At 27.4% G+C, this 13174-nt stretch overlaps 1 protein-coding gene across 3 annotated transcripts; it reads right to left on the bottom strand.

Annotated features, from left to right (window-relative positions):
• Window positions 1-5042: 5042 nt before the first annotated feature.
• On the bottom strand, window positions 5043-9326 carry LOC114124207 (uncharacterized). 3 transcript variants are annotated; one of them, XM_050197906.1, is made up of 7 exons: window positions 9068-9326; window positions 8844-8988; window positions 6580-7202; window positions 6254-6514; window positions 5981-6152; window positions 5633-5902; window positions 5043-5567 (listed from the first exon to the last, which is right to left on the bottom strand). In XM_050197906.1, the coding sequence occupies exons 2-7, from the start codon at window positions 8859-8861 to the stop codon at window positions 5133-5135; spliced, it is 1779 nt and encodes a 592-aa protein (XP_050053863.1). In that variant the 5' UTR covers window positions 8862-8988; window positions 9068-9326; the 3' UTR covers window positions 5043-5132. The 3 variants fall into 3 exon arrangements, with proteins under 3 accessions (XP_050053863.1, XP_027843199.2, XP_050053864.1); XM_027987398.2 differs by having other exon boundaries at window positions 8844-9326; XM_050197907.1 differs by lacking the exons at window positions 8844-8988; window positions 9068-9326 and adding an exon at window positions 7273-7801.
• Window positions 9327-13174: the final 3848 nt, after the last annotated feature.

Below are 13174 nucleotides of genomic sequence, written 5' to 3' on the forward strand. Positions count from 1 at the left end.
TTACGAATGTATAATTATTAATAATTATCATTATGACAAATCCGATGTCTAGTTGAATATACATATAACATTATAAAAATAAATTATCAATTATATTATAATGTATGTACCTTAACGACTAAATTTAAAAGTAGTAATTAGTAATTATACATTACTATATGTAAGTCGCAAGATGCAGTGATTACATTATATAGTGATTAATATTATATTATGTAGTATATGTCCATGTAAACAAGAACATTATTTTAGACTGCAGAATTCGTGACTATAAATTATAAAATAAATAAAATTAGTAATTACCATATATTTTAATTATCATTAAAAAAAAATGTATTTACTTCTCCACGATGACGTCGTGATCTTATTGAATCATTGCGACTTCCCTAATAAGTTATTATCAATTATACGAAGTGTTTTCTAATTAAACATGTTTGCAAGTCTTATTACAATACTTATAAATTATAACTAAGAAACTATAAATTATGTAATACAGTATACCTATATTGAATTTAATTCATTTAATTTGTTTAAAACTATAATAAGCGTGCAAAGTAGTAAAAACTATGGCTTATTTAAGGGTGATATAATTTAGATAATATGAACATTAGTTCACTGTAAATCGCAATTGGTGGTTATGATATATTTATAATGACGTGTTCGTCTTCCCACTCAATCTAAACAACTTTGACTGCTGATTAGAAATTACAATAATACATAATATAGTACATTCAAGTAATCATGAAACAACAGACTATACAGGCGGCTGTCACCCGGGGGTCATAGGTGTAGGTAATACTGTAATTCAATGTTCGTGCGCTAAAAGGATTACCAAATACCGACTTCTCCGTGGACGAAATGTCTAAATATTCATAAGAAAGATGTTAAAGTGTAAGAATGCGTAGAGTTATATACACATGTCTCTATAGCTATATAGCTATGGATATTGTACAACATTAGGTATATCTATTGTCTCACAGATTATTATTCACGAATTTATGTATACATATATTATATGTCGTGTTCGATCTTTACAATATTATATTACATATGTACGTAAATACTTGCAGTAGATTTACATATTATAAAGTCATAATAACGGATTAATTATCTGCATTCAGCGCAGACCTTGGGAGAGATTCAACGTTATTACTACGGTAATTTTCATGAATATTACCATACCTATACATAAACATCGTATTTAAATCTAACACCCGCACTATACTGTCTATACTAATATACTGGATGTAATTTGCTATATTAAATTATTATTACTTGGTATATTATTATGTAGAAATGCATACATGAAAATATAAGGATTGAGAAACACAATATTGCATGAAGTATATTATAACATAAGTATTTGCTACAAACATAATAACTATATAGTAAGCAGTAACTATAGTAAGTAGAAACATTGTAACACGAAGCTTTTAGCGTATCATAGAAATAGTCAAGATTTATTATTCCTATTATATAAAATTCTTTAGCTACCCATTAAAATTTTCAAAATACATCGTTATTTATACATACCTACACAAATTGTATATAATAATAACATTGACAGTTTGCCGAGTTTTTAATAATATCTTTCTAGTTACTTGCTAATGGTTAATAATAATATGCTAATATTACAAGCATTTACATTTTCCAGCTAATAAAACAAAATTCATGAGATTAAAAGTCAAATGTAGATTAAAAAACTATGTAAACTATTATATGTAGATATTTCATAATCGTGTACTAAGTCAAAATAGTTAAATATGTAAACATCATAAACCAATGAATAACGATAACCTATACGGCTATACGTAAAGTAAACATGACGCTATATTATTAATTAAAAATTAATTGTATTGTTACTCAGCTACTACTTTTTTTTCCTATTTGAATCGATGGCGCCACAGGGACAGCTTTCGTATTATTTCCGCGGCAACAAGTAACTACCTATTTTGGAATGAATTTAAAAACTACCAATTTGAATAAGCTGTTTCATGAAATTAAAAAAATTATCTGAATAAATGGTATGTTCAACGATTCACAAAAATTAAAATAATTTTTATACACAGCTTATATAGTTATAATACATGCGTATACTCTAGTCTTGCTATAAAAATACTTATTTTAACGTACATTTCCACAATTCAATCTACAACTTTCCCACGTTGTATTTTTGTATTTTTTTGTTTTGCCCTATAACTGGTACGACATTTGTACGAATTTATTTAAGCAGTTATATAAGAATTTGTGTAGGAGATTATACTATTAGCGTTTCTCCAGCCCCCTGCATTTCCAAAACTACTTATTTCTGCGAAATGTCAACGGGATGTTTTAGTACGAAATTTGAAGTACCGTTCACGAAAATTTTCAAAAATCCTTTCCAACTGAAAAACCAATTTTAATTATTTTCCGTCCAGGGGTCATCACACTAAAAATTTTAATTAATATTAAAATTCGTACAAATTCTGTAAAAAAAAATCCCGTTGAAATTTTTCAAAAAGTTATTTAGAAAAATAGTTTCAGAAGTGAGGGAGGGACTAGAGAAACGTTTACTCCCATCTAAAGACACGTATAGGCTCTTATAATTTAAAAATCAAACATATAGTTTAAAATTGACCTATTTAAATATTTTGATAAGAACCTACTAAGATTAATTATTTATGCGTTGATTATAAAAGATTGATCATCTTCCTAGTTATAAATTCATTGCAATTTAACATCATAAATTGCTGCAGATTTCAGAGGATTGCGCGATAATGACCTTTATGGTTTTATCCAATTTGCACGTTATAGTACGTTCGACCTCTGAACGCATAGCATAATTTTTTTTTATCAAGAAGCCCTCGTTAAAACCCCTCTATTTTATAAATAATATACACTAGTAGTACACTCAAACATACACGATAATTGGGACTTGTGGGAAGGTCAATACTTGGCCGCAGATGACTGACATGTACATTTTAATTATTTTGAAACTTTTTTCACAGTATGTATTATATATTATTATACCTATACGGCTATACATTTAGTACCTAAACATAACATATTATAATATATACGCACCTAACACCTAAGTAGGTATGTGCGTAATAGTGTTTAAAACTTACTTATAGGAGTTGACCAGTTTCTCGTGTAGTCGAGTACTTATTATATTTTTGACAAGCCACGCGAGTAACATTTTTACGTAAAAATGTTTTCTTCTTATCTTCTATTCAGTTTAATGGTTCAGTTATTCCTGAATGTGATCATGACCAACGCTGCCATCACAGCCCTTAGGGCGCTTAGGCCATCACCTTTCTTAATTTAAGCTTTCTCTTTTTCTAACCTTTCTTAATCGATATTTTAATTAATACAATATGACTGCTAAATCTTCGGAGATGTTATGAAAAATATACATAAGTTATAGTATTCGATATTATTATTAAACGTTATAATTTATACTTTATACCACATCTAGCCTATATATATAAAGAATACAGGAGGCAGGCACTATTTGACGTATGTAGGTAATAGTACGAGTATACATATACATCATGTAATGTTGTGAAATGTTTTATCAGAATTTTTCACACACTATTGTTATCCTACTTAATTTAATACAACTGGAATACTATATACCTAGTGTACAGTCACGTGTAAATGTAAAATAACATTATATTCAACTGCAGGATATATGCTGTATTTATACATACAAATGAGTATTGATGTATTTAGGTATAATGTTTAAGTTAAATAAAATTACATACATTCACTTAATTTTAATTTTAGTGAAAATTATTTGTTCATTGATATAACAATTAACAACATGTATTACACTACCTATTACCTATTTCGAATCTTGATCATCATAGTATACATATCTTTGGTCACAGAGTAAATACTCCTATAGAATGTAGGTGATCTCCTAGCTAGTTCACATCCACATCCAATATTTACATATTTTTATTTAAATTAAAAATATGTTTGCAAATAATTATAGTGGTACCTAGGTAATTCATTTTTTTTTTTTGTTTATCACATTATTGTGCGATCAACTGACCAGTTTGGAGTGATTATCTAGTTTTGTCCCATGTAACTATGGTCATCGTCCATTGCCTTAATTCATTTACTCTTTTATTGTTAAATAAAAAATACAATCAATACAATTTTCCTCAAACTTCTAGTTTAGTTGATATAAACTTGTAAATATTTAAGATCTAAGCCATTATATCTAGTGTAACCTATTTATAGATTTATCTTTTTAAACTGATAACTTACCATTCTGAATACTAACTTACTTTACTTTAGGTACTCAAGTAGTTAATATTAATATATCATTAATATTTGTTTTCAATCTTAGATGTAAATGATTGATGACAATAAATAATAATGCATTGATTTTGTTTATAAAATGTAGGTACTTCATAATGCTAAACTTGAAATTGTATGTATGCCGCATATAGTACACAAGTAACTATGGTTAAATCTGAAGTCTTACACTATGCTGTAAATAGTGAAAATATTATTATTAAAAAATATTACGATGAATCATATTTATACGAGTTTATAGTTAAGAGTGTACCTTTCTTAGCACTGTGGACACCTATTATAAATAATTAAGTCAACAATGGCATTGAAATCCCCCAGAGTAATGCAACTGTTGAATCTTGGTTTATTTTATTTTATTTTTCATTTCATATGTTTTCATAACGGTAAGTAACCATACCAGGGACATTACAAGGGAATTATTGGTTAACTGGGTGTACTATAAATATGATTATATATATTATATTATATATAACACTAATTAACATAGCTCAATATTAACGAGTTAATAAGTTAGAAGTTAAAATATCGTTAACTTGCCCAGCCTTGCTATTTAGTTTTCTTTTTTTTTGCTAAGAGATTTTTCACCATCGGCCGTTACCTTGTTTATGCCATAATTTAATTATTAAAATAATTTTTTTTTTTTTTTTTGATTGTAGCACTTGTGATTTTAGTATGTCCATGTCTCCATGAGTACACTAGACGATTGAACCTTCATTATTATATGAATGTAACAAATGTTAAATTATAACTACAATATTTATTTAAATAATACTCTGAACAGGAGAACAATTTTAGGATAATATTATATGTATTTAATTTAAACAATTTTAATTATAATACTTATTTAAATAATCCTGTAGTTCTGTATGCCGAGTATAAAATTTGTTGTGTGACGTCTGTAGTTGCTGCTCGAGATATTTTGAAGGTGATGTGGGTGGAATGGTTGTTAAGAGTTCTGAAGGAAGTTGTAAATTTGAATTTTTATGATACTGTGATAGTTCATCGGTTGTTAAAAGAGAGTCGATGGAAGATTTGAGTAAAATATTTAAAACTGTGTGTAACAATTGTAGATAGGTTGTTAGTTTTGTTGAATATATATTGTGTATTGTTTCAATTGTTGTATTTTGACTTTGAGTAATTGAATTTAAAAATCTTTTTATAAATACAACTTTCTGTTGAATGTTGCCCATCAATTGTTTTTTTTGTATTTCAGATTGCAGGGTTGTTGTATAATTTGTATATTTGTATACAGTGGTTGGTAACTGAAATATAATACAAAATATAATTTAAATTTGTGAACAATTAAAACCTAAAAAATAAACATTACCTCATAAAATATTGCTGTTATTAAATACTCTTCTTCTGTTATGTTTAGTATTAAATTTATCATTTCAATATTTTGAAATTTTGAAATTATGAGCTCCATTTTGTCCTTGTCCACTAGTTTATATAGTGTATAATTGGAAACTGAATGTCGACGTATAATACACTGTTGATGTATTAAATTTTTGAGAGTAATTTTCAGATATTTTTTATTAATAAATTGGAATTTAGTTACAGCCATGATTACTTCTATATGTTTAAATATGTTGTTTAGCTAGAATAAAATAATGTTTTAATTTTATTAATAAATTTAAATCATTATTAATTGTATTTTCAGAACATTAATACATACTGTATCTTGAAAAGATGCAACTTTATTGCAGAAATATGATTTCAAGCACGCTAGCACTAATAATTCATTGTAATTTACACCTTGTAATACTGAAGTGGGTGGCAACACAAACTCCACAGTACTCTCCAAATTTAAATAAATTACATTGTAATTGATTTGTTCAACCGGATATCTATTTTGTGTAAATAGTTAACATTATATATTTTAATTTTATTATTTGAGTAATGCGTTTAGTTGAATATTATTTATAATTATAGTAGTAGTAAAACTTACACAATGTTTTTAAAATTTAAATCAAAATACGGATTCATCCAAAATCTTTCTATTTTGTAGATAAAGTTTTTAAATTCTTTGTCAATTGAATTAATGACATTTTTGTTAATAATATTTATGTTATTGATGATTTGCAATCCATCCGAATTAATGATACCATTTGTTTGTAAATTTAATAAGTCAATGTAAGTAATTATTATGTTTAGTTTAATTAATTCCATTTTTAAATCCATTATGTGTTTCAGATTATGACCCTGGAAACTGAAAAAAAAAAGACATAATTATTGAAGTATCTCTTTATAAGTATGTTACATAATTTCACTTACTCATCAAATGCTTGATATTGTCCGTGCATGATTATAATTGTTGATACTAAATTGTCGAGATCATTAATATTCTCCAGGTACGGCAGCTGATCAATGATGTAGTGTTGCAATGGTTTGTTTTGAGGAAACTTTTGTGTATTAAAAAAATTTTGAAATGGAGGGTTGAGTAATAATATTGTTTCTGGAGCCGGAAATTTAGTTTTTAAGGATAAATTAAATTTAGAACTATAAAAAACTGTTTTGCTTTGTAGTATATTGATTGAGGATTTAATGTTTTTTGAAATGGCTTTTTTTCCAATTTTTTTTCTACATTTTAATTGTACATAATTTTTAGCTATAACATTCAATTTTTTAGTGTCGCCTAATAAAATGTCTTCGTTTTCCTCAACCCCCTCACCAATAAACTGAATTATTTTGTTGATTTCAGTGAATCTTGCCATTCGTATTGTTGAGTTGTTATTTAGAAAATATTGTATTGAATTTGTGTTTGTTTGTAAAATAAAATTAATTTTTTGAATGTCTTGTAGGTAGCCATAGGAATTTAAATAACATAATAATGTTTCTGAAGTTAATTTATTTTTTTTTAAGTTTATGATTGCAGTTGCAATCACTATATACATATCCTATTAACAAAAAGAAAATTAAAAAAATGATTATCAATAAAATTATTAATTTATGTAAAAAAATGTGTACTTCATTTATTGCCAGATATATTTTGTCATTAATGTTGCATAGGAAATGATTAGCAATATGGTGCAAGTCATTTCATATATGAAACTGTTAAAGCAAAGGGGCATTTTATCATAATATGAGTGCAAGTCTTCCTGACTCTTCCATACATTATCCTCATGTTTTCTCAACCATTTGAAGATTACATAAAATAATTAATGATAAAAAAGGTTAAAAAAGAGTGGTCAAGTGGTAACGCTCTGCTGTATAGTAGGTCACTATAATGATATATTGAATTAGAATTCAATGATAATTATCATTGTATACAAAAAACGATTCTGAACAGAGAAAATTTGTCAACCAAGGATATAACATATTTTTAATTGGATGGTGAAAAAGGTAGTATATCTGTTTTAATGACCTGAATACCCTAGAATTTAAGTTCTTTAATAATTATTGTAAGTCAAACTTATGGAAAATCTTGTATTACACTTTCAAATATTAGCAACTTTTATAAAATTTTTTAAAAATTTTAACTACAAATAATTTGCAAATTTTCATGATTTTGACAAGTTTTTGTTAATATTTGAACTTTAAATTCTAATAAAAGTATTGTGCCTATGTATTCTAATAATTTTTGAATCACTATAAAACTAAGTTATGAGGAAATTTTATTAAATTTTCAAGTATTTTGACTTGGCCAAAAAAATTTTATCGATACCTACCTATTTAAAAAAAAAAAAAAACGAATATTTCAAATGCCTACAAATAGCTTTAAAATAAGAAATATTTTGAAAATCAAATTATATAAAGAAAATTCCAATCTAAAGAACTAGTGATATTTTCAAGTGTCAACAATTTATACTTTTTGAATAATAATAAATTGAAATTGAAGCATTATTTCGACTGCTCTACACATACAAACACATAATTGTAAAATCAATACATTCATCACTTAGTTCAGAATCTAAAATGAAAAACATTTTAACAATATTTACAACATTGTCAAAATTATTGCCAAACACAATAGGTACACATTCAACCTATTGGTAGGTATAAATGCAGTTTGGTTTCCAAGCGATTTTTTTCCCCCAAAATATGTGCTTTAAAGCACTGACTTCAAAACTTCTCGCTTATCATTATTTTGGAAGTTACACCTTAAATCAAATAATCAATTCTAAAAATCAAAATTTATAAAGATTTAATTTAATTTTTAACTGTAAATTGTAAAATAATGTGATTTTTTTTTGACATAATATTTAAAATAGGTAGGTACAGCATGTCCCACAAGTCGAAAAAATATCGAAGCCACAAAATAAAATTAATGAATGCTGAAAAACAATTTTAGTTTTTAGAATAATATGTACTTCGTCAAATTGCAATTTCTTTACATACAACTAAAAAAACATGATCATATACCTAATTCAAAAATATTAATTGGTACCTACCTATTACCTACCAAATTAAATACAATCATTAAATGTATTTAAAATTAAACTCGTGTAGGTATAAAGATTAAAGATACGTAAAATATTAAATTTATCAAATATATTGGAGGTAAAGGTTATAGCAAGGTATAGTCATATTGTACTTACGTCCCTAAGTCTAATCATTGTTGTGATATGTCCATCGACCCACCACACAGAAATGCGGAATTTCAGAATGTCACCACGACTAGGTCTGGGTGACGATGACGGTTGTCGTGACAATTTCTATTTCAAATTTTCAACAGCTACTGAGCTACACAACATAATACATTTGCTGCAGACGAGTGTGTGTCCTAACGACGAACGTTAGCACTCAATTTTGACAAACTTACGCATTGGCCGTATTCATGACGTCATATGTGTTTTAATTTAATTGTCTAGCTATTTTTAAATTATTTTCCCTGATTTCCAGTCGTAGGCTATCGCTTATTAATTATTATTATTCATATACTTTGTCCAGCGAGAGAACGCGCCGCGGGCCGATCTAAATTGGGTTTTCTGCGCATCCCCAAACGTTATCCTGCCATAGGGAAACCGGTTTCGATAGCAGGGAGGTGCAGGAGGATGCTCAGAATCGACGCGTTCTCTCGCTGGACAGACTATAGTTGTAAATTATATCATAAGACATAAATAGCTTATAGGTTATTAGGTTAGGTTAAGGTATACTATTATAGTATTAAATTTAGAAAGAATAACCTTGTACCAAGACTTTCTGGTCCCGACGATCTATTTTTATTTTTCCAAATGGAATCCGTTTTAAATAAATAAATTATAATATTATCTAAACACTAAACAATGCCTACTAAGTAATTACTTATTAGTATTTAAATATTACAATCAGTGGCGGATACAGGAAAACAATTCGGGTGGGTTGACCTATGAAAAATTTTTTTGAAGATTCATAACTGAGAACTGAGAATAACTACGTTTGAAATTAATCATCCATTCATTTCAGAGGGGGATTGAACCCCCCAAACACCCTGCGTCCGACACTGATTACAATGAATACTTGCAAACTGCAGTGGCGTACACCCAGAGTTTTTGTTTAAAGAGGGGGCAGAGAAGGGGGATCAACATATAATATGTAACCCTGTAATAGTGATATTATTTAAATTGTGAAAAGTATCCATCACACACTGTAGGTACTATACTACTGTCATAAAGAAATCACAGAGAAAATAGCAGTGATTGCTACCATAGCTGTTACTTTTTATTCTTCACGGTCCATCCATATAGTATATTCACACATGACAAATTACAGTCATTACACTATCAGAATATAAGAAATCCTTACATGAATTATTAGTGATACTATATTGTACCAAAGAACAAACATATTTGTTACATTAACATAGATATTAAATATTTATTATACATATATACAGTGGCGTATACAAGGAGGGACGTGAGGGTCAGATCCCCCCATAGGCTTTATTATTTTTTGTTTTTGCTTAGAATATTTAGTATACACTATAGTGTAATATTTTGTTATATTATTAAGAATTGTGATCAATCGAGCTATTTGTAGTAAGCCGCCGGAGTCGTCTCACTATTTTTCTTTTCTATTTTAACTTATCTACATGTACTACAATGTCCTTCGCTTTTAAATATTTTATTAGCATACTCGTAGCGATACGCAATTAATTCTGATGGCAATTTCCAAGAATCAAAGCGTATGGGAAAACACAGTCACAAACGACTTTTATTTAACACTTTTTGACAATCAAGCCATGCACATAATTCATAGATGCGCACGCCTTGATTTAATAGCACAACAACAAGTCCAATCCAGTGTCAAGTGTCTTGGCGCAAAACCACTTTTGCAGCTACGATGACAACATTCTATAACACACCTTTTTGTCCATTTCCTAGTCTCTATCATGTACAACCAGGGGGTACAGAGAACCATATAAATACAGGTCTCTGTCCGTCTTAAAATTTAGAATTAGTTTCACATTCGCATAGAGCTAGTCTATGTCCGAATTGCTAAGATTAACTTTTTCTCGGGCAGCTACTTAACGTGCTGTCCTCAAATTCTTATACACTTGTTTTTATTGTAACAAATTATAACTTTAATTTTAATAAACTCTTGTATTAACATTGTGTCTTTGTCTCACTTTTAAAAACCGTAATCTTTTCCCAACAACTTGATCCAACTGCAGATGTCAAGCACTCATTTATAAACGATAGTGAGAGATCACTACATATTGAATTATAACAATTTTGTCAAAACTGAATACTATTTAACCATTATAATTTTATTTTGGTTTATTTATGGCAAAGTAATGTTTATTTGGTGGAAATGGTCGATGACGACTTTGATTATTTATAAATATAATAATTTATAGCTTATCTTATTATTAATTGAGACAATACTATATATTTTATAAATTTATAACATGTATATTGTATACATATAGAATATATATAGAAATTTTGACCTTTTGGAATATTTGAGTGAATAATCTTCCATATTGTATTTGATGTGAATTTTGAATCAATTAAAATTATATTTATTGTTAAATATTTTACTACCTAAGTAAAAAGATTTGAAAGTGGGGAATTTTCCAATTTCCCCCAACTATTTAGCTATGTCGTTTTCTATTTTTGATCCCTCCCTTTTAGAAATCATATCTACGCCACTACATAATATATGTTTAATTTTTAATACAATATCATGACCACGGCTTTATATATCTATAGTCGTGATCATGACACATGAATGAATATTAACACACTATATCTATATAAAATAAACATAAAAGTCACACACTAATATAATATGCTTGTAAATGTGTGATTAATTTTTGTGATATAAGTGATATTAGTGATATTACCCACTACATTAAATTTATTACTTATGATTTTCAAATAATTCAACTTACATAATTTTGATAAACCACTTGTTTTTTACAATGGAGCGATAAAAAAACCAAAATATTGCGTACATGTAGGAAAATTATTAAAATGTAATTTTTAAAGTTCAAGTATACCTATATAGTTTGTTTTATATATTATCTGATCATCAAACTGACATTTATTAAGGGGTTCAGCATAGGCAATATTATAGATTTTTTATTACCCATTCAAAAAGTATAAGTCGTACAAGTTTCTTTACATGATTTAATTTTTAAAATATTTCGATTATTTTAAGTCTGTTTATAGACATTTGAAATATTCGTTTTTATTGTTTATTTTTTTTTCGTCAAAATCATGAATAGGTAGGTAATTGCAAATAATTTTGTAATTTAAATGTATAAAAATTTTGTATAAGTAGTTAAGAGTTAATAATGTAATACAAGATTTTCCATAAGTTTTGCTTATAAGAATATTATAAAAGAACTTAAATTTTGGGGTATTCAGATCATTAAAACCAAAACCACCTTTTTCATCATCCATTGGAAAATATATCCTAGGCTGTCAAATCATCTCTGTTCAGAATCGTTTTTCGTATAAAACGATACCTATAATTGGATTCAAATTTAATGCATCCATTATAGTGACCTACTACACAGCAGAGCGTTACTCACTTGACCAACCTTAATATATATATATTTAGCCGGGGTCACACTTGCGGAATATTCGCAGCGAACGTTCTGCGACGGAATTTTCGCAATATCGAAATTCATGTATTTAAATACTACTGGACACATTACAGCGGAATTTCCGCACAGAAAAAATAAAATCGCTACATGTCGCGATTATTCCGCTGTGGATATTCCGCAAGTGTGACACTGGCCTTTATGTATAGACTGTATAGGATTATAGATTGTAATATATATTATTGAATTATTACTATAATTGGGTATTATTAAATATAATATAATCTTACATTCATTTATGCATTTTTTACCTATTACCTATGTGGTAGACCGTAGACGACAAATGTCATAATATGACATGTAGAAACAGGCAGTAGACCGCATACGACAAGTATAAACAATATTAGGTAAATAAATTATAATTTTGTATAAAAGTAACAATAATTTACCAAGTAGGTAATTTAATGCAAAAAAATGCATTTCTTTTCTTTAGTGTAGGATCTAGAATGCTATAATTGTATAAACATATTTACCTGTCTTACTCATAGGTACTTAACTTAACAATAAGACTAATAATAAGGTATTTTATTCTCTTGGAAAGATTTAAAAATTATTAATAATTTTACTTCTTTTGATAGGTAAGTAGGTATTAATTATTATTTGGACTTTGTATTATAATTTTTAACTTAAAAAAAATAATCAGTAAAAGTAAATACATTATTTAATAATTACATTTTTGTTTTGTTATTTGCCCTTGAAATTTACTAACAAATGTCAGTAAACATTTTATTCATACCCTAAAATTATAATACAATAAAAAAAATAATCCATAAGACTAAAATAAATAAACCTACAAGTTGGTAATTATATACATAATAATATGTGAATACATGATGA

This window comes from Aphis gossypii, chromosome 1, assembly GCF_020184175.1.
Source record: "Aphis gossypii isolate Hap1 chromosome 1, ASM2018417v2, whole genome shotgun sequence".
NCBI classification, from domain to species: Eukaryota; Metazoa; Arthropoda; class Insecta; order Hemiptera; family Aphididae; genus Aphis; species Aphis gossypii.